A 20,607-nucleotide genomic window follows, 5' to 3' on the forward strand; every position below is an offset into this window, starting at 1 on the left:
ATTCCTTCCAGTGTAACTCCAAGACCATGTCCCTCCATTGTCTTTTTTCCCCACTCCCCAAATCATGATGCCTCTTGCTCAACCCCAGAATCACAGAGAAAGAAGGAGGCGTGGCCAAGGGTGGTGACAATCAGGCACTAGAGACTTCACTGCACTTCCCCTTTTACTCTCACATGCTGCCAAGGTCCCTGAAGAGGGAGGACACGAGGAAACAGGTAAGATATTTTGTTTTCTTTTGCATTCAGAAAGCAGGTATGGAGCAGCTGCTTTGTGCTGGGCACAATTCTTAGGGCTGGGAACACAGTGGTGATGTCATTCCTCTCTTGCCTGTGTTAACAACAAGCTAGATCCTTGTCTTTGGGCATCTCCCTTGCTGGACTTAATGAGTCTTCTAAGAGTAGGATGGGTCTCTGGATGCCCAGTAGGGAAGAATGGAGTCAGGAAAGCCAGCTTCAAGGTCCTACAAGACCCTAAATGGGCCTGTGCTGAGCAGGCCATAGGTCTGGACAGTATGGCCTAGCCCTGAGCCTTCGTGCTTAATGACTATGGTCCCTAGCTTCCATGCCACAACCTGTCTCAACAACCTTCTAATTCCTAGGCCTGGGGCCATACTTCTTACTCTCTAGAGACTGTCTGGGAGCTCCTTGAGGTAAGAATGCAGCCCTACTCTGAGAAGTGCCCCTCTCCTACTCATTCTGGGATCCTTAAGCTAGGTAGGCCCTGATGAGAGCGTGGCAGGTGGGTGTTGGTAAAGGGGCAGTATTTGCCACAGGAAATGGAATCTAGCTCTTGCCACAGCCCTGTGGAAACCCTAGAGGGGACCCCAAAGTGCATCCCTCAGAACATTGCCCCTACAGTTTTTGTGGCACTCCAAGCCAGCCCCCACATTTGGAAATTTATGTTGCACGCACAAGCTTATTGAAGGGTTTGAAAAGTCCTACATTAAGCACTCCATTTACCTTTTTAAGCCTGCTTTTCTCAAATGGATGCGATCTTGGAGACTTTTTTTTGGTGTAACATTATTAGCACCTGCAGAACCAGTGTCACCCCTGCCTGGAGAACCTGCCCCAGCTTCAGACCCTCACTCCTGATTCATGCCCAGGCCAGGCCAGTCCAGAATCCCCATCCTGCTTTCAGCAAGCAGCTTAGCTTCCCCCACTCCTGGTATACTAGATAACCAGTAGTCCTCGGCATGAGCCAGGCAGACTGGGGAGATCAACAGCAAAGAGGAGGGCATTGATGCGTGGGAAAAGTTGGTGGGGCTGGTGGGAGGGGCGTGAGCCTGTGCTGGGACAGGAGACACACTCGGTTGACACATCCTGTTGGCTCCCAGAGGACTGGCACAGAAGGCACAACCATGTAAATTGGGACTTAATTTTAACACTATGTAAATTTAATTCTATGTAAAAGTCTAGGAAAGGAGCCCTGGTGGAACAGTGGTTAAGCGCTCGACTGCTAACCAAAAGGTCAGCGGTTGAAACCCACCAGGCGCTCCCCAGGAGAGAGATGTGGCAGTCTGCTTCCGTAAAGGTTAAAATGAAAACCAAACTCATTGACTCAATGGCAATGGGTTTGGTTTTTTAAAAAAAGTCTTGGAAGGTGGAGGGCAAGCTCACTGCACCCAGTGAAGCAGGAGTTGCGAACTGGCACTCTTGGGTTCCTCCAGACCACACACAGTTTTGTTTGGCAGCACAGACATTTTACTTATTCAGTTTGTTTCCTTTTTTAAAGTGGGGCATTTCAGAGGAAACTCTTGCTCCCTATTTCTCTTGAAAGATTGGGCAATGATGGGCCTATTTTCCTCCTTGGCAACAATTGGCTGGAACTGCGACAGTTGCTGCCTTTAGACAAGGCTTGACCTTGTCTCCACCTGGTTGATTTACATTTTCTGTCCAGGCTCTGGGGGCACCTGAGTGGGACCATTGGGCCACAGTCTTCTAAACCCATTGCTGTCGAGTTGATTCCAACTAATGGCAACCCTATAAGACAGAATAGAACTGCCCCACAGAGTTCCCAAGGAGCGCCTGGTGGATTCGAACTGCTGACCTTTTGGTTAGCAGCCATAGCTCTCAACCACTACACCACCAGTCTACACCACCAGTCTACTAAACTAGATCCCTCTAAATGCCCTTCTGGCACCTTACTTTTTTTAATTTTTATTTATTTTTTTCCTTGGTCTTTGAAATCAAGGTTTGACCATGTCTCTCCCTTGTGTAAAACTCTTCACCCAAACCGGGTGGGTTTCTTCACTGGGAGCCCCAGGGGGAGCTCAAAGTTACCCAGAGCCTGGCATTTGAGGTTCTCAGTGTGGTCCCAGTGAATGCCTGAAATATGGATAGGGAGTTTATAAAATTATAGATGGATGGATGAGTTGATGGATGGATGGGTGAATGGTGGATGGATGGATGAACGGTTGGATGGGTGGGTGGGTGGGTAGGTGGATGGATGGATGGATGGGTGAGTGGATGGATGGGTGGATGGGTGGATGGATAGGTGGAATGAGCCTGAGACTGGGTGCTGGAAGAGACAGACAAGCTGGTGCTCCAGGGCCCTCAGGCCAGAGGGAGAGTCACAGCATATACAGAAAAGGCCCTATGAATATCCAGCTTTCTACATCCGATCATACAACCAGATATGGGCTTCCTGGGTTTGGAAAAATGGATCAGAGCTCAGTGGGGGAGCAAGAAAAGCCATCTTGGAAGAAGTAAGTGACCAGATTGCTCAAAGGCAAACTCTTCCTGGTTCAGGCTCCTACCTAGACACGACACCATGCGTCTCTTCGGCCCCTCGCTCCTGCTTCTCGGTAAGGTTTTGGCCTAGGTTGCTACTTGGGTTTGGATATGGCAGTGGGAGCTGGATAAGGAGGAAAGACCTGGGGCAAAGAAGAGTAAACGTGGGGGAGGATGGGGGCAAGCAGTTCACATATACACTTCTTTCTTTGTATCTTGTTCTCTTTGCGTATCTCTCTATCTATCCCTCTATCCTCAGAGGGCATTCTTTATTCCTTTGAAAGCCCTGCATTAATGCTTTCTGATCATTGTGACGGGTTCCAGAATACTTGGCTTTCTCTGACTCAGCTTCATGGAAGGTTGACCACCCTGGCACTCTCTACAGCTGGGAAGGGGCTTGTGTCTGGATTCCCTGCCTCTACAAAACTCCGTATCGGTCAAAGCCCCTGGAAAGCTTCACTGTGTACCACAATTTTAAGTATGACAACATCACCAAGAACTTTACGGGGACCATCCTCTATACCAACAAGGAGGCTCTTCCTTACCCAGAGAAAAGCAGGGTAGAATTCCTGGGGAACTACAAAAACAACTGCAGCCTGCACATCGAGACAGTGCACGTCAATGACAGTGGTCAGCTGGGGCTGAGGATGACAGCAGGAACTGATAAATGGATGGAGCCAATAAACCTCAATGTCTCTGGTAAGACTTTTGAGGAAGAGGACTACTATCTCTGCAGAGCAAAGAGGGAGGTGGGAAATATGCCGACTTCCTGGAGCAGGGGGAACAAATAGAGATGCCTGTAGAGGCCAGGCAGGGGATGCCAGCGAGTGATGTGGGCAGCACCAGACAATGGGGCTGTGGTAACCTGGAGCATGAGCACTCATACCGCCTCAAGCAGGAGGCTTCCCTTCAGTTCCTGCCCATTCTGGCACACAGGAATCTAGGTCCCAGCTACTGGTTTTTCAAGAGAAGCTGTATATCTGCATTTTTTAGTGAAATCTCCCAAAAATGTTAATGTTTGTGACTAATTCTATTTCTAATTAGCCCTTGCAGAGGTTAAATGATACATGCATAGGGGTTTGATATGACCCATCGAACGTAAGTCTGAGGCCTCTGCCCTAGGCAGTCTGATCACTCCAGTCCAAGTCTATTTCTTTGGTGGTCAGTTCTAAGCAGCCCTATGTCCACAGTGAGAGAAACAGCCTCGGATCCCGTAGTCTGAGAGTGGTCCAGGCCTGGAGAGAGCTGTGACTGGCCACACACAGGCCGATCCCACTGCAGAAAGGCAGTAGTTGCCGGTCTCCAATATTGTGGCCATTGAACAAATACAAGTTTGTCATTCAAGCTAAGAAATACACGCTGAACGAAACTGACGAACTTCATTTACGGGCCTTGGAGTAGCAATCTTGAGGACATTTAGAAAGCAAGTGTCAGGATGTGAGAATGAAATAAGTATGAGATGTAATTTCTGAGGAGGTTTAGTATACACAAGACCTTTCAGAGAGTATTTCAGCTGAGCAAAGGTGATTCAAAGCAGAGAAAGGCAGTGATTTCTGAGGGGCGTTATTTGGGGTAGAAAGTCTGAAGCCAAGTGTAAGATACGTCTACATAACTAGTTCTCAGTCTTCCAGGCCTCAGCAAGATCCCTACTCTTTTGCAGAAAAGCCTCCTCCACCTCACATTCAGCTCCCTCTAGAAATCCAAGAGTCCCAAGAAGTCACTCTGACCTGCTCACTGAATTTCACCTGTCCTGGGTACCAGATCCAATTGCAGTGGTCATTGGAGGAGTCGGCTGTCACCTTGATCTCCATGGACCCCAAGACTGTCTCCACAGAGAGCAAGCTCACGTTCCACCCGAACTGGACTCACCACGGGCAGAACCTGACATGCCAGCTCAAGGATAACTCAGGGGAGATGCTCTCACAGGAAACGGTGCAGCTGAATGTGAACCGTGAGTCTCCCCAATGCTCCCAAGGAAAGGATGGGGTCCTTATCACCTTCTTCCCACCCCATCAGTAAGCACCAAGAATCACAGCGTCTTAGTTTTCTAGTGCTGCTATAACAGAAATGCCACATGTGGATGGCTTTAACAAAGAGAAATTTATTTTCTCACAGTCTAGGAGGCTAGAAGTCTGAATTCAGAGTGCCAGGTCCTGGGGAAGGCTTTCTCTCTCTGTGGGCTCTGTGAGAAGGTCCTTGTCATCAATCGCTCCTGGCTGCGGAACTTCTCAGTGCAGGGACCCCAGGTCCAAAACATGTGCTATTCTCTTGGCTTTTGTTTTTTGGTGGTATGAGGTCCCCATGTCTCTTTGGTCGCTTCTCTCTTTTATACCTCAGAAAGAGATTGACCAAGATACAGCCTAATCTTGTAGATTGAGTCCTCATTAACATAACTGCTCCTATCCCACCTTGTTAACATCATAAAAAACAAACAAACAAAAACCCAGTGCTGTGGAGTCCATTCTGACACATAGTGACCCTATAGGACACAGTAAAACTGCCCCACACGTTTCCAGGGAACACCTGGTGGATTCGAACTGCTGACTTTTTGGTTAGCAACCGTAGCTCTTAACCACTACACCACCAGGATAACACCATAGAGGAAGAATTTACAACACACAGGAAAATCCTATCAGGTGACAAAATGGTGGACAATCATACAATACTGGGAATCATGGCCTAGCCAAGTGGACACACATTTTTTTTAGGGGGGGACATAATTCAATCCATAACGAACAAAACGTTAATCTTCCGCAGTCACCCACAGCTGGGGGTGGCTCAGGCAGAGCTTTGTTCCCTCCTCCACCATCCCTGTTTTCAGCCCCAGTGTTCCAGGAAGCAGATTCATTTTAGCGTCTGTGTTGGTGTAACAGAATAAAATGGTTGAATCTGTCCCCAACCTACAACATAATTTTGAGATTATCTAGTTAGGCCTCTCCCCACCCCCTGAGGGAAATTTTTCATACCATCGTTATTCACATCTGTACCTCATTCATTCATTCAATAAACGTTTATTGCATACCTACTAGGTGGTCAGGCCCTGCGACAGTTCCTGGCAATACAGAAGTGAGCAACCAGACAAAGTTCTTTCCCACATGGAGCTAGTACTGCAGTGAGAGAGACAAACAATAAATAGATAATAAAGAAATATGGATATAATGCCAATTATGTGAATATATTAAGAAAAAACAAGGTTAGGATGGAGGAAGCGGTAAAAGAGACCTCTCTGAGGAAGGTAAATATTTGAACTGAGACCCGAATGAAGAGAGAAACTGAGGCAGGCAAGTATTTGGGGGAGAGCACTCCAGGAAGAGAAAAGTGCAAGTGCAAAGGCCTTGAGGTGAGAACTTGCTTGGTGTGTGCACAGCAGAGCAAGAGGGCGAGAGAGGCTGAAGCACAGTGCATCCCAGGAGCCAAGTCTGGGAGGGAGTGGAACACTAGATTATGTGGGCCGGGGTAAGGGGTTGGGATGTTGTTCTAAGTGTGGGCTCTACTAAATGGCTTTAAGCAGGTAGTGACAGAGTGTGATTGACACTATAAGGAATCCTGCTGGCTTCTGGTGCAGACCAGTCTGTGCCGGGAGGAGCAGAGAGACCAGCTGGGAGGCTGTGACAGTCATCTGACTGCTTAGACCAGCCCAGCCTTGCTGACTGGGACAACTGAGTGACTGCACGCGTGTTCATGCCTGTGTAGGCCACTGCTTAGTCGGAATAAAAGCATTGCCACTTCTCACCATTTTCCACCCTCCGAGAATTCCCCCCGCTGGCCCTCTGTTCCTGCAGACTCTCCAAAGTTGAAGATCGAGATCAGTTCCGGAAAAGCCACTGTCATGGAAGGAGAGTCTGTGATTTTTGCGTGCCTTGTCATCAGCAGCAACCCAGAGCATGGAGATATATCCTGGTTCAAGGACAGCACCAAACTGATCATGCAAAAGACGAACGTGTTAACTCTGTCCACAGTGACCAAGAGAGACAGTGGGAAGTACCATTGTCAGAGCTTCAATTCTGTGGGCGCAGGAAAGTCAGAAGACGTGGTCCTCCATGTGCAGTGTGAGACTCCCTGGAGCTGGGGAGGGGTCAGGCAGGGAGTTAGTGGGAGGGGGGCCAGGCTGAAACCAAAGCCCTTGACTGGTGAGCAGTGGAGGCTTGCACAGGTTGGAGGTCTCTCCTCACCCCCACCTGTTGCCTCTACCACTTCTTTCAGTTACGCCAGAACCTTCCAGTGTTCAGATCGTCCCCTCACCAGCTAATGAGGGAGAGATGGTGGAGCTGACTTGTACATCGCTAGCCTACCCTCCTCCTACAAATTACACCTGGTATCACAATGGGCAAGAAGTTCAGGGAAGGAGAGAAAAGAATTTCCAGATCCCAAAACTTCTCCTCTGTCATGCTGGGAATTATTCCTGTTTGGCAGAAAACAGTCTTGGTCCTGGAGAGATTGGCCAGGAAGCTGAGTTGGACATACAATGTGAGTAGTTACAGTACTCCTGGGTTCTAGGGAAAGAAGATAAAAGTGAGGGGAGGGGGAAGGAGATGCCTGGGTCCTATAAAGGATATCAAGTAAGAAGCCAGGGTCTCCTAACGTGTAAGGTCCTTGGGGCAGGTGCTTTTGTCTTTTTTTCACAGTTGTATTTCCAGCATCTAGAATGGGGCCTGGCTTGTGGTAAGTGTTCAGTAGATATTTGCTGTATGAATAAATGACAAGATGTCCAGACCCATTGAGGGACACAGAGGCTTAGCATCATTAAACAGTAGCTGAGTTCCAGAAAGAATCCTGAAGTTTTTGGGGGAGAATTGGAAACAAAATGTCTCATTACCATTCTTGGACCTTCTTTAACACAGTGACCCCTGGCACTGGGTTGAGCCCCAGACAAAGAGAATCCGTAAGTTTGATCCTTGGACTCTGAGATGTCTGAGCACTGATGGGGATGCCCAAATCCTAGACATCTAGACAGCAGCTAAGGTTTTTGAGTGTTTACCATGTGCCACGTTCCACTTTAAGGGCATCATCTCATTTTTTCCGTTCAACAATTCCCTGAGTTGGGTGCTCTTAGGAGTAAACTAGGCCCACAGCTCTTAGTGGCAGGGTCTAACATGCTGGCTGCAGAGCTGTGCTCTTAACTACTGCACCATCCTGCCTCAAATCACATCAAAGCAAAATGCCCAGGGTAAAGTTTCTGTCCTCACACAGATGCAGGAGGGAAGCACTAGCTTTCCTTTGATTAATTTTGGACCTGTCTGAATAAAGAGGGCAGGTGGGGGGAGACAGAGGAAGCAGGAAGGAAAAAGCTTTATGGATACTTGCCTTTTCTTCACCTACCTCTCTCTTTTTTTTTTTTCCCAGATGCCCCCAAGGGGGTGACCATGGTGATTCAGAATCCGACACCAATTCGAGAAGGAGACGATGTGACCCTGGTCTGTAACTACAATTCCAGTAACCCTAGGGTTACTGAGTATAAATGGAAACCTGAAGCCTCCAAGAATAAGTCATTCCCCGAGGTGATGATGATTAGAAAAGTCACCTGGGATGTCAAGCCAATCACCTGCGAGGCCTGTAACCTCTGGTGTTCGAAGGCTCCCTTTGTCACACTGGATGTCCACTGTGAGTAACCTGGGCAGGGGGATCTGGGAGTAGGTTGCCCAGTTGGAATATGGGGATCTAAGGGTTAGAAGGTTGGAGCCTGGAGCAGAGTCTTCCCAGAGAATTGAGGGGAGAGAGCCAGGCCTCAGGGCTGTGGGGAGGGGAGGTCCTGGGGGGAGGAAGATGGGAGAGAACGTAGAGGTCAGCCTGAGGCTCTCGTTCTCCAGATGCCCCCAAAGACGTCAGGGTCCTGAAGATCAGCCCCAGGACTGAGATCCACTCAGGGCACCCAGTCCTCCTTCGATGTGACTTCTCAAGAAGCCACCCTATGGATGTCCGCTTCTTCTGGAAGAAAAATGGAAGCTTTCTGGAGGAAGGACAAGAGCTGAGTTTTGACTCCATCTCCCCAGAAGATGCTGGACATTACAGCTGCTTGGTCAACAACTCCATAGGACAGACCACATCTGAGGCCTGGATGCTCCAAGTACTGTGTGAGTGACCAGAGCTGGAAGCTGGAAACAGAGAAGAGTGGGTACCTGGCAACGTAGATGCTGATTTCGCTTCTCCATACAGATAAACCTAGGGGGCTGCGGGTGTCCATCGCCCCACAAGACAGAGTGATGGAGGGGAAGAAGGCAACCTTGACGTGTGAGAGCGATGCCAACCCTCCTGTCTCCTGGTATACCTGGTTTGACTGGAACAACCAAAACCTCCACCATGCGGCTCAGACGCTGAGATTGGAGCCTGTGAATGTCAAGCACTCTGGCGCCTATTGGTGCCAGGGTAACAACCAGCTGGGCATGGGCCAGTCACCCCCCAGCACCCTCACTGTCTACTGTAAGGCTTCTTCCCACTTTCTCTCATGCTTTTCTCTGGCCCCATTGCTTCTGCAGCTTTCCCCCAAGGCTGTGCCTCCCAGACTACCTTGTACCTTCTTCCCTTTCTCCTCCCCTCCCCTCTCCATTTCCTGTAGACCCAGCCCAGCCTATCTACTCAAAAGCAAATCCCTGGCTACAGCCTCAGAGCCCCACAGCTCACCTGCCTCCAGGGGTCACCCTGTCCCTCTTGTAGGTTTTTCTCTTTCACTCCCTCTCCTGGCTCAGCCTTCTTTAGGACGATTCCTTCTCAAGCTGTCTCCACCTTCATGTATCCTGAGCTTCTACTGGGTTCTTTCTCTCTGACTCTCTCTGTCTTACCTTGTTTTTATCTTTTAAGATTTTGGTGGTTTTTAAAAAGACAATACGAGTACATGGTAAGAAAAAAGCACAAAAAGGCAAATAATGGAAAGATAGACACTTATTCTTGATCCCGGAGAGCTCTAATTCCCTCCCAAGAGGTATCTATGGTTAGCAGCCTGTTGTGTCTCTTTACAGAGATATCTATACGTGTACAGCATACATGTACAGATCTGTGTTCGCACATCCTTCTTTGCTACACAAGTGGCAGGATTTAGTCCTGGACTTTTTTTTTCATAAGATAATACCACTTGGACATTGTCCTATATCAGTGCATATAAAACAAACAAACAAACAAGAAACCAAACCTGTTTCTGTCAGTTCAATTCCCACTCATAGCAACCGTATGGGACACAGTAGAACTGCCCCATAGGGTTTCCAAGGAGAGGCTGGTAGGTTCACATTGTTGACCTTTTGGTTAGCAGCTGTGCCACCAGGGCTCCATCAGTGTATATACAAGGTGTCTAAAGAGTTTGCAAACATAGGAGAGCTATCTCACTGATTTATTGTACTTTTGTACATTAGTGATAGGAGCCATGACTCTAAGTTTAGAGGATCATCACCTGCAAAGCTGGAGATGAAAGGAAAGCATCATGAGCATGTTATTTGTAACTAACACATGGTATATAAACAAGTGTTCCCTGTGTCTCCAGGCTTTTCAGACACCCTGGAGACCTGCCTCTTGTTGTGGTGGCTGCACTGTATTCCGTTGCGTGAGTCCCATGTATTTTATCTACCCAGTGCTCTCCTCAAGGCTATTTGCAGTCTTTCACTTTGGGCAGGACAACCTCCTACATGGAATGGCTGAGTCAAAGGACAGGTGCATTTTAAGCTTTGATAGAATTGCCAAAAGACACCTGAAGAGGTTGCATCCATTTATCAGAGTAACGTGCTCTGTCTGTCGCAAAGCAGCAGCGCCTCATGAGAAAGAGCTAGCCCTTTCCTCCCAGTGGGAGCTCCAGCTGGCAGAGGCTGCCTTCTCCCTCTTTCTCTGCATCACTCTCCCAGTCCATGGAGGGCGCGTACAGGCAAGAAGGACAGCACCTGAATGTCGAGGGAAATCGAGGGTGCTTTCCAGGCAAATACCTCTGGGTGGAGCTGGTTCTTATTTTATTGATCGACAGTTCTCCTTCCTTCACCAGATAGCCCAGAGACCATAGGCAAGAGAGCAGCTCTGGGAATCGGGGTGTGCCTGTCCATCTTCATCCTGGCAATCTGGGGGGTCAAGGTTTACAGAAGGTAAGCTCCTCCATTTCTCTCCTTTGGCTCAATCCTGAAGCCTCTGCATGCTAAGTCCGCAGGGTCCAGTTCCCACTCTCCTGACCCCCAACAAGTGTCTCTCTATCTCTGCAGTTGGAAGAAGATTCGAGAGCAGCAGGAGCTTCAGGAAAATTCCAGTGGGCAGAGCTTCTTTGTGAAGAATAAGAAGGTAGGATGAGAGAAAGGTGACATGCTGGGCAGAACCCTTGAAGTCAAGCAAAGAAACTAGGTGAAGAGGGGTGGTAAAAAGCACTCTGGGAGGGGGCGCTGGGGGATCAGAGGCCAGGGGAAGAGAATTAGGGGTGGGGAAAGGAGTGGTTAGAGCTGATACCTTGTCTCTCTCCCAGATTAGAAGAGCCGGCCTCTCCGAAGGGCCCCACTCCCTAGGATGCTATAACCCAGCGATGGAAGATGGCATTAGCTATGCTGCCTTGCGCTTTCCTTTTGGGGAGACGGACACACCAGGCGCTGAGTACTGAGGGTGCTGGGAGGGTGACTTCTGCTCCCCGGGAGGGGCATGGAGGCAAAGCTCCTGCTCCACCTACCCTCTTTGTGCCAGGCCCATGCCAGGCACTGCCATACCCCCATCACCTTATTCCATCTCCTCAACAACCCTCTGGGCAAGTAATGGCCTCCACAGCTGTACCTGTTTCTTCAAGCCAGGAGCATATATGCCTAGAGTCAGTCTTCATCATGAAGGTCAAGACTCCATTATACATACAAACATTCGCTCATTCGGTGCATATTTGTTAGCTCCTACTGTGAGCATTTTCGAGTCCTGGTGGAGCAGTGGTTAAGAGCTCAGCTGCCAACCAAAAGGTTGGCAGTTCAAATCCACCAGCCACTCCTTGGAAACCCTGTGAGGCAGTTCTACTCTGTCCTGTAGAGTCACTATGAGTTGAGCAGTAGGTACCTGGGATACAGTAAATTGCTTTTAGATAAGGAGGCCAACAACCGTGGTGCTGCTCGGGGACTAGGAGAGTTGGAAGAAGGAGGGGAGTTCACGTGAAATGCTTCATTTGTGGTCATCTGTTTGCCTCCCTCTCAGTGATGTGGGGACTTCAGCCAGTGTCTCAAACATGGAGGACATGGTCACTTACTCTGTGGTGCAGAAGCGGCGAGTGGTAAGAGGGCAGGGCTATGCTGGAGGGCGGGGGGAGGGCGAGCATGAGAGCCTGGTCTCGGTGTTGAGGCCTGTATGGGAAGGACTTGGGTAGACTTCAGTAGTGGTAAGGGCTGGGCGTTGGGGAGGGTTGCTCAGGTGTGGTCAGATGCGCCAAGTCTGACCACACCCATGCCTGATCACGCTGTTTGTGTCTGGGGTAAAGCCCAAGGAAAGAGGGACAGAAATGAGGCAGAAAGATGCTGACTACAGCCAATTTCTGAACAAGAGGACACCGGCTTGGGATCTTGGATCCTCAGCTGAAATTAAGCAAAGAACGAATGGGCAGGGAGAGCAGATGGTGGGAGACTGGTGACCATGAGTCCACACTTACCATGATGTGGCTTTCTCAGGGCGACTATGAGAATGTGGCTCCAGCTTTTGCAGAAGACGAGGAGGGGATACATTATTCAGAACTTGTTCATTTGGGGTCTGGGGAACGGCCTCCAGCCCAGGAAGGAGTGGAATACGTGACTCTCAAGCCATGATAGGCAGAACCAGCTCTGGTGGAGGTGCCCAGGGGCTGCAGGGGAAGGGAGGTCCAGAAGCTTTCTCGAGCCCCTGCTGCTCAGTCGCTAAGTTACGTAGTCCCCCTCCCCTCAACACACACACACACACACACACACACACTTACTGCTACTTAGTCAGTGTGGAGAACCTTGTGCATGGCCCTGAGCCAGTCTTCCTTTTCTGTGCTGGTAACCCTGACTCTCCAAAGGGCCTGTCTTCTGGTCCTTTTCCACTCTCCTTCCCTACCCTTTGCTATAAGACTCCCCAGCCATCTGTACCATCTGCCCCCTAAACCCCATTCCCAGTACTATTTTTTTCTTCTTCCTCCTTCTCACCTCTTTACCCTCACCCCTGCTCTGACTTCCCCACTCATGAATCTCACGCCCTATTTCTGCCTCTGAGATATAAAGTCCAGGGGAAGAGGGATGGAAATTAGGTAGAAAGAGGAATGGTTTCCTGCTGGTTTCTCCTCTAGAAACATGTCTACATGTCAGCAAGGCATTTCATGGAGAGGATAACACTGCCGCGGCCCCTACCCTCAGGGGTCTGGTGGCCTAAGACAGACATGGTGTTGTGGAGAAACATGTAAGGAGCACAGAGCTGTACAATAAAAATGGCTCAGATACCATTTCAAAGAACCTGTGAATTATTTCCAGCCTGTGGAGGTCACGGTGTTTGGGGACAGAGAGATGGGAAAGGCATCGTGGTGGACTTGGGGATAAGGGAAAGGAGTCAGAGTAATTTTATGATCCAATAAGCTGACCGAAGAGTCCATTGTCTCATTGCAAAAAGTACACCGGCTTTGTGTGAAGACACGCCTGAATTTGAATGTTGACTCTTCTACCTAACTAGCGAAGTGATCTTGGGCAAATTTCACCAACTTATCTGAGCCTCAGTTTATTCATCTGCAAAAGGGAGATGCTATCACCTACCTTGCAGTTGGTTCAAGACAGGAGGTGAGGTGTACACTTTATATGCTGGAGTCACATGATAAGAAGCCCAGCACAGCAGCCAAAAGTCTCTAATAAAACCAATTCCCATCTTCATCTCTTGAGGAATGTAAAAGGGGAAGCCAATTCATTACTTGCAACTATTCTCAAAGTCACTCCTACCAAGGCCTTTCACAACTCACAGCTGCTTAAGAACTGCTCAAAGACCAACTGTCTGGAGGAACTTCACAGCTTTTCTGTCTTTCACCATCATCCCATCAGTTCTCTGTTATGTTCACCGATTTACACTTTGCAGATAAGCCCTTCCATGTTTTATCTCTCTCCATTCATTCTCCTGCTTCTGCCAATGGGCCAAGACCCATTCTCCTTGGAGGGCAGAAAATATATGGTTAATAAATCCCCAAGATGGTGAACGTAAAATTTCCGGCACATCATTGTTGCTGCAGGAGTACTCCCTTTCTTTCCTGCTTCTGCTAGATACCAGGATGAACTCTAGGAGAAGAAATTCTGGTCGTTCTTACAATTACAACAGAGTGAGGTACTGATTTCCCCATCAATCTACTTTGTCCCCAGTTGGATTTCTTGTGGGTACCATTAATTTTTTCTATGATCTAGAAATATTTCTGGAGGAAGGGGAGACTTCAATAATTGTGTAAATGAGAGGAGAGGGTGTACGCCAATGTTCACTGCAGCATTATTCACAACGGCCAGAAGGTGGAAACAACCCAAGTGCCCATCAACAGATGAATGGGTGAACAAAATGGAATGTTATCCTTCCGTGAAAAGGAATGAGGTACTAACATGTGTTATGACATGGATGAATCTTGAAAATGTTATGTTGAGTGAAATGAGCAAGACACAAAATGACAAAAATTGTATGATTTCATTTATATGAAATATCTAGAGTAGGCAAATGCATAGAGAGAGAGTATGTTATTGGTTATCAGGGGCTCAGGGGTGGGGGAAACGGGGGATTATTGTTTAAGGGGTACAGAGTTTCTGTTTGGAGTGGTTAGAAAGTTCTGGAAACAGATGGGGACTGTTGCATAAAATGCCATGGTTTGTATACTTGAAAATGTACAGTGGTTAAAATGGCAAGTTTTGTGTTGTGTATGTTTTAATACAATAAAAAAATAGAAAAAAAATGAGAGAGGAAGTATTTTAGGGTTATGTACCCAAAATGAGGTCTGGTGTCATTCAATCACTCATTCATTCATTCAGCAAATGTTTACCAAGCATCTGTCACTGAGCCAGGTGCTGGAGTATAAAAAATATCAGAGTCCCACTCTCATAATCTAGAGTCTTCCAAGTACTTTTTTGTTATCTAAGACCCCTTGAGGTAACAGAAGGCAGCCCCAGGCCTGATGAGGCCTGGAACATGTTCCCTGGCAACCAACAGGTACCTTCCCTCCTTGTACCTGAGCTCAGCTGCTGAAATAAACCTGCTTTACGACCAATTGACTGGGAGATGTGTCTGTCAACAGGCCCCAATGAGGCGTGCAGGACAGGTGGCCGAAAACTCTGAGGCAGGAACGCCAGAACACAGGTAGCCACCCTCCCAGAGCCCAGATAATTGACCATTCATTCAATAATACTTACTGAGCAAATTATTCCATTTTCAATAGTGCCTAAAAGAATAAAACACATAGGAATAAATTTATTATACAATGAAAATGATAAAACACTGCTGAAAGAGATTAAAGACGACTTAAATAAATGGAAAGACGTTCTGTGTTCATGGATTGGAAGGTTGAATATTGTTAAGATGTCCATACTACCCAAAGCAATCTATAGATTCAAAGTAATCCCTATCAAAATTCCAACAACCTTCTTTACAGAAATGGAGAATCCAGTCTTCAACTTTAATATGGAATAGCAAGAGACCCCAAAGCAATGTTGAAAGAGAAGAACAAAGTAGGAGGACTCACACTTCCTGATTTTAAAACGGTGTAAAACAAAAACCCAGTGCTGTCGAGTCGATTCCGACTCATAGCGACCCTATAGGACAGAGTAGAACTGCTCCATAGAGTTTCCAAGGAGCGTCTGGAGGATTTGAACTGTTGACCCTTTTGTTAGCAGCCGTAGCACTTAACCACTACGCCACCAGGGTTTCCAAAACAGTATACAGTTTCCAAAACAGTATACAGTTACAGTAATCAAAACAGCCTGGTGCTGGTATAACAATAGACACATAGACCAATGGGATAGTATTGAGAGTCCAGAATAAACTCATACATCTATGGCCAACTGGTTTTTGACAAGGGTGCTAAGTCCATTTGATGGGGAAAGAAGAGTATCTTCAATAAATGGTGTTGGGAAAATTGGATTTCCACATGCAGAAAAATGAAAGAGGATCCACGCCTCTCGCCACACACAAAAACAAATTCAAAATGGATTAAGGACCTAAATGTGCAAACTAAAACCGTAACATTCTTAAAAGGAAAAGCAAGGACAGTGATGTCGCACCTAGTTTTTAACAATGGATTAGCAAATATAACAACGAAAGCACAAACCGCAAAAGACAAAATAAATAAATGGGACCTCATAAAAATTAAAAAATTTTGTTCATCTAAAGACTTTTCAAAACAGTGAAAAGATAAGCTACCTACTGGAAGAATATCTTTGGAAATCATATATCTGACCAGATTCTAGTAACCAAAATATATATAAAACTTCAGCAACTTAACAACAGAAAGAGAAATAATCTAATCAAAAAATGGGCGAAGGACTTGAATAGACATTCCACCCAAGAGGACATTCAAATGGCCACCAAACACACACAAAGATGCTCAATGCCATTAGGCATCAGAGAGATGCAAATCAAAACCACAATGAGATACCATTTCACTATGACTAGGATGGCTAAGATGAAAACAAAAACAGAAAATAACAAATGCTGGTGAGGATGGGGAGAAATTGGAAACTTATCCATTGCTGGTGGGAATGCAAAATGGTGCGGCCATTGTGGAAAACATTGTGGTGATTTCTTTAAAAATTAAAAATAGAACTACCATGAAATTCAGCAATTCCACTCCTAGGTATATACCCAGAAGACTTGAAAGCGGAGACTCAAACAGAGCCTAGTACACCAATGTCCACTGCAGCACTATTCACAATAGCCAAAAGGTGAAAACGACCTAAATGCCCATCAACGGACGAATGGAAAAACAGAATGTGGTACATACATACAGTGGAATACTACTCAGCCAGCAGGAGAAATGAAGCCTTGATACATGCTACAGTGTGGAGGGAGCTTGAAGACATTATGCTGAACGAAGTAAGTCAATCACAAAAGGACAAATATTGCATGAGCTCACTTATACAAAAGAACAAGAACAGTCAAATGTATAGCGTTTATCAGTGGTTACCAGGGGCAGGACGGGTGGGGGTGGGGAGAGATTACGGCTTACGGGACACCGAGTTTTGGGTTACAGTGATGGAAAAACCCCATTGGTTGAGGGTAGGGTTGCACAGCCAATGAATGTAACTGCCGTCAATGAGTTGTACCTTTGTAAAATGTTGACTAGGCAAAAGTTGTGAGATAGATGTGTTTACGACAGGGAGAAAACAAAGAAAAGAGAGTAGCTGCTGAGGCTGCTTACGTCCAGCTAAATATCTAATGGGTTTTGGTTCCTTGGTTTGGAGGTTTAGGGTCATGGTTTCATGGAATATCCCAGTTAACTGGCCTAATAACTTGTTTAGTGGCTCTGTTCTACCTTCTAGTTCATTGCTTAGCGCCTGGGGTTTTACAAGCTTGCAAGTGTCCATCCAAGGGACAGCAATTGGTTTCTATTTGCCTGGAGCAACAGAGGAAGAAAAGTCAGGAATAGGAGGAGGAAATGGAATGCGTGGCTAATTGCCTCTATGAACAACTGCTCCCTTTGCCATGAGACCAGAACAGGATGGTGTTTGACTATCACCACTGAGCATTTTAATCAAAGATTCTATAGAAGAATCTTAATCAAGAGGGAAAAAGCTCAGGACAGAAGTTCAAGTTTTCATGGAACCCAGACTTCCTGGATCAATGGAAGCTGCATGAACCCCTGAAAACTATTGCCCTGAGATAATCTTCAAACCTTAAACCAAAAATACCCGCTGTAGTCTTCTTAAAACCATAGTTTAGCTTAACTAGTAAAGAATGTTTACCACGAGCACTATGCTCTTTTAAGCTCTATCTGTATGGGATCGAATTGACAATAGCAATTTGAAAGACTAGATAGGAAACTTAGGGGACAGCGAGTTTATGTTAGTGGGGAAGGAACAACTCAAAAAAGAAGGGTGAGAATGGTTGCACAACTCGAAGAATGTAATCAATGTCACTAAATGGTACACGTAGAAATTGTTGAATTGGTGTATGTTCTGCAGTGCATATTCACAAAAACAACAGAAAATACTTACCGAGCACCCACTATGCAACACGCAGTGAACGAGGCCCACAGAAACCTTGGCTCTTGAAAGGGTAATGCTCTATCAGTGGAGATCACCAATGTGATGTCGCAGAGTCACAGGGGCTCCGAATAAACACCATGCAGGATTAGTACAGAGAGAACTGCTGGGGGCAGGGGAGGTGCTGGTTTCACCGGAGGGATCAAGGCCGACTCTCTGAGGAGGTGATCGTGGACAGAGACCTGAACTACCGGATGGACGGTCCAAAGCAGAGAAGATCTTGAAGATGTCTCCCTTAACACCCAGCTTTGCTCTTCTCCCAGACGCTCGTCACAGGATATAAAGTGGAACTCCTTTTCATTCTTTGCTCAGTTCTGTCAGTTTCAGTGTTTCCCAATTATCAAACCCTAGACAGTAGGTGACAAGATTTTCTACATTTAGAGTGAGGTGCTGGATCATATAGGAAGGGTTTGGAAAGGAGGCAACCAAGAATCAATTTAGTGACTTGGAGGTATAAAAGGCTTAAAAACCACAAACCCTTTGCTGTCAAGTAGATTCCGACTCATAGCAACCCCATAGGACAGAGTAGAACTGCCCCGTGGGGTTTCCAAGGAGTGGCCGGTGAGTTTGAAATGTTGACCTTTTGGTTAGGAGCTGAGTTCTTAACCACTGTGCCACCAGGGCTCCATAAGGGGTTAGGGCAGGTAACTAGAGAATTTCTTTGGAGGAAGTTATTGGTATGCTGAGAATCCCATTTCCTACCACCACAATCCTCCCCTGGAGAAGGGGTGAGGATGCTACATCCCACCAAAAGCCTTGTGAGAGGGGCTTCCAGGAGGCCACCCAGAGAAACTTGTTGTAGATGTGCTGGAATCTGAGAGGGGTATAGCGGCCTGGTGACTGACACACACATCTAAGAAAACTGAAGTTGAGAGGCTGTGGCTATCAGTCTGAAGTAGCAGAGGGAGACAGACAGACAGATGGAGAGACACGTGCAGAGTTGGAAACACAGAATCACAGTAACAGAGGACTTTCCTTCTCATGAGCCAGATGTGAGCCACTTCTGAGAGGAAGTCAGCCTAGAACAAAACTCCTTTAAATCTTGTTCTTCTGGGTCTTCCTGGTAACCCCAGTAGTGAGATGAACAGAGGCTGAGGGAAGGAACTCAAGTAGCCAGGGGAGGAAAGCACATCCCCCATGCCTGAGTGCCATCCCGCGTCCCTACACAGGTGCCCAGGAAGGAGTCGGCTTCCAGTCACACAGCTCAAGAGACGCAGAGTGGAGGCCACCACCCGTTACTCCCGTGCCTCTCCTCCTTTGCCCTCCTGTCAACACGGAACGGGTCAGAAACCACTGTCATCAAGCTAGAAGGGCAAGGAGAAGCACAGGCAAGAAAATGGAGGACCCGACGGCACTGGGTGACTGGGTTGTCCTCACCAAAGATGTCTGCAGCCTGCACAAGCTGAGGAGGGGAGAAGCTTTACCTCAGAAAGAAGTTTTCATTGTCCCACATATTAATTTTCGATGGAGATGATTTGGGTGACTAAAGTGACAGAAGCACTTTTTGTTATCTAGGAGTGAGCCAATAAGGCACAGGGCCTGCCCACAATTTCACGCGGGAGTAAGACAGAGTTAGCCCCAGAATAGGCCTGAATGGGGGAGCAGGTGGGTGGGAGAGGGGATAAAGCTGTGTTCTACTTGCACCCTACGAGTCTGTTCCTTCAAAGTCCTGGCTGCATACTCCCCACCCTGCCCAGAAACAAAACAAAACAAAACAGATTTCTACTCAGCTGTAGGCTGAGATGCCCCATTAGCTGCTCACCCAAGCTGCTAGTGCCTCAGGCTAATGGCCCTACAACCGCGCCCTTCTTTCTCCCTTCCGGCTCATTGCCCATCCTGGGCATCCTTGCTCAGCCCAGTGAGGGGGACTCCTGAGCCTCAGAGACATCTGGCCATGCCAAGAGGTGAGTCTGTCTTTCTGTACCTCCTATTTCCACCAATAATTTATTCCCCAAACCCCCAAATACCCTGCCCAGGGTGCCCTGAAGGCGGTAGAGGCCCTGGATGAGGGCGCCTGGCTTCTGCCAGCTGCCCTCTGCCCTGCCTTTGCCCTGGCCCACTTTGCTCCCCTCTATGCGGGTGAGGGCTTCCTGGCTGCCCTGAGTGCTGGCCGCTACCTGGGGGCAGCCTTCCCCTTGGGCTACAAAAGCCATCCAGAGGCCACACTACTCCTGGGGTGTGTGTGTGGCTATATGGGCCCTTGTCCTCTGTCACCTGGGTCTGGTCTTGGGGTTGGAGGCTTGAAGAGGCTGGATGGACAATGCCACCAGCTCCCTGGGCATCCATCAACACACCAGTCAGCAGCTCTCCAGTCTGCATGAAGGCCTGGGACCCAGCTTTAGCTGGCCCTGCTTGCTTCAGTCTTTTCCCAAGATACTGGCGGGACCTGGCTTGCCCTTAGGCTTTTCCCTGGGCAACCCCTCTGCCTGCCCCTCACCACAACCTCCATCTTATCCAGAACCCCGACTTCTCCTCCCCTCAGCTGGGAGTCACCACCAGCCTTTAATCACCTGCCCTGCAGGCTCTCTCCTGTTGGGGTATAGCTCCATTTCTTTCCAGGGAGCTGGGAGGAGAGGATTAAGTGCAGGAGTCTAACTTCCATTTCAAAGAGAAATGCATGATCAGGCTCCACCCTGTTCTGATTCTCTCTGCTTCTTCTTTCCCCAGAGTCTCAGAAACCCAAAGGCCTTCTCTCCTCTGGGACCTGCATGCCTGTACTCTATCTTTTCCTCCTA

General features: G+C 47.7%; 1 protein-coding gene across 8 annotated transcripts; it reads left to right on the top strand.

Moving 5' to 3' along the window:
* The first annotated feature begins 177 nt into the window (after positions 1 to 177).
* CD22 (CD22 molecule) lies at positions 178 to 19,332 on the top strand. 8 transcript variants are annotated; one of them, XM_049901086.1, is made up of 15 exons: positions 180 to 215; positions 599 to 649; positions 2,748 to 2,803; positions 3,078 to 3,428; positions 4,390 to 4,680; positions 6,512 to 6,778; positions 6,933 to 7,196; positions 8,073 to 8,330; positions 8,537 to 8,800; positions 8,883 to 9,146; positions 10,687 to 10,783; positions 10,898 to 10,973; positions 11,152 to 11,276; positions 11,853 to 11,928; positions 19,042 to 19,330. In XM_049901086.1, the coding sequence occupies exons 3-15, from the start codon at positions 2,770 to 2,772 to the stop codon at positions 19,276 to 19,278; spliced, it is 2,604 nt and encodes an 867-aa protein (XP_049757043.1). In that variant the 5' UTR covers positions 180 to 215; positions 599 to 649; positions 2,748 to 2,769; the 3' UTR covers positions 19,279 to 19,330. The 8 variants fall into 8 exon arrangements, with proteins under 8 accessions (XP_049757044.1, XP_049757040.1, XP_049757045.1 ...); XM_049901084.1 differs by having other exon boundaries at positions 3,054 to 3,428; positions 19,042 to 19,329; XM_049901087.1 differs by lacking the exon at positions 599 to 649 and having other exon boundaries at positions 178 to 215.
* Positions 19,333 to 20,607: the final 1,275 nt, after the last annotated feature.

This window comes from Elephas maximus, chromosome 11, assembly GCF_024166365.1.
Source record: "Elephas maximus indicus isolate mEleMax1 chromosome 11, mEleMax1 primary haplotype, whole genome shotgun sequence".
NCBI lineage: Eukaryota > Metazoa > Chordata > Mammalia > Proboscidea > Elephantidae > Elephas > Elephas maximus.

Bases quoted from the DNA above. Each gene is read 5' to 3' on its own strand.
- CD22 (XM_049901083.1), top strand. From the start codon at position 2,770: ATGCGTCTCTTCGGCCCCTCGCTCCTGCTTCTCG. The intron at 8,801-8,882 runs GTGAGTGACCAG...TTCTCCATACAG, and splicing joins CTGGATGCTCCAAGTACTGT to ATAAACCTAGGGGGCTGCGG. The intron at 10,974-11,151 runs GTAGGATGAGAG...TCTCTCTCCCAG, and splicing joins TCTTTGTGAAGAATAAGAAG to ATTAGAAGAGCCGGCCTCTC.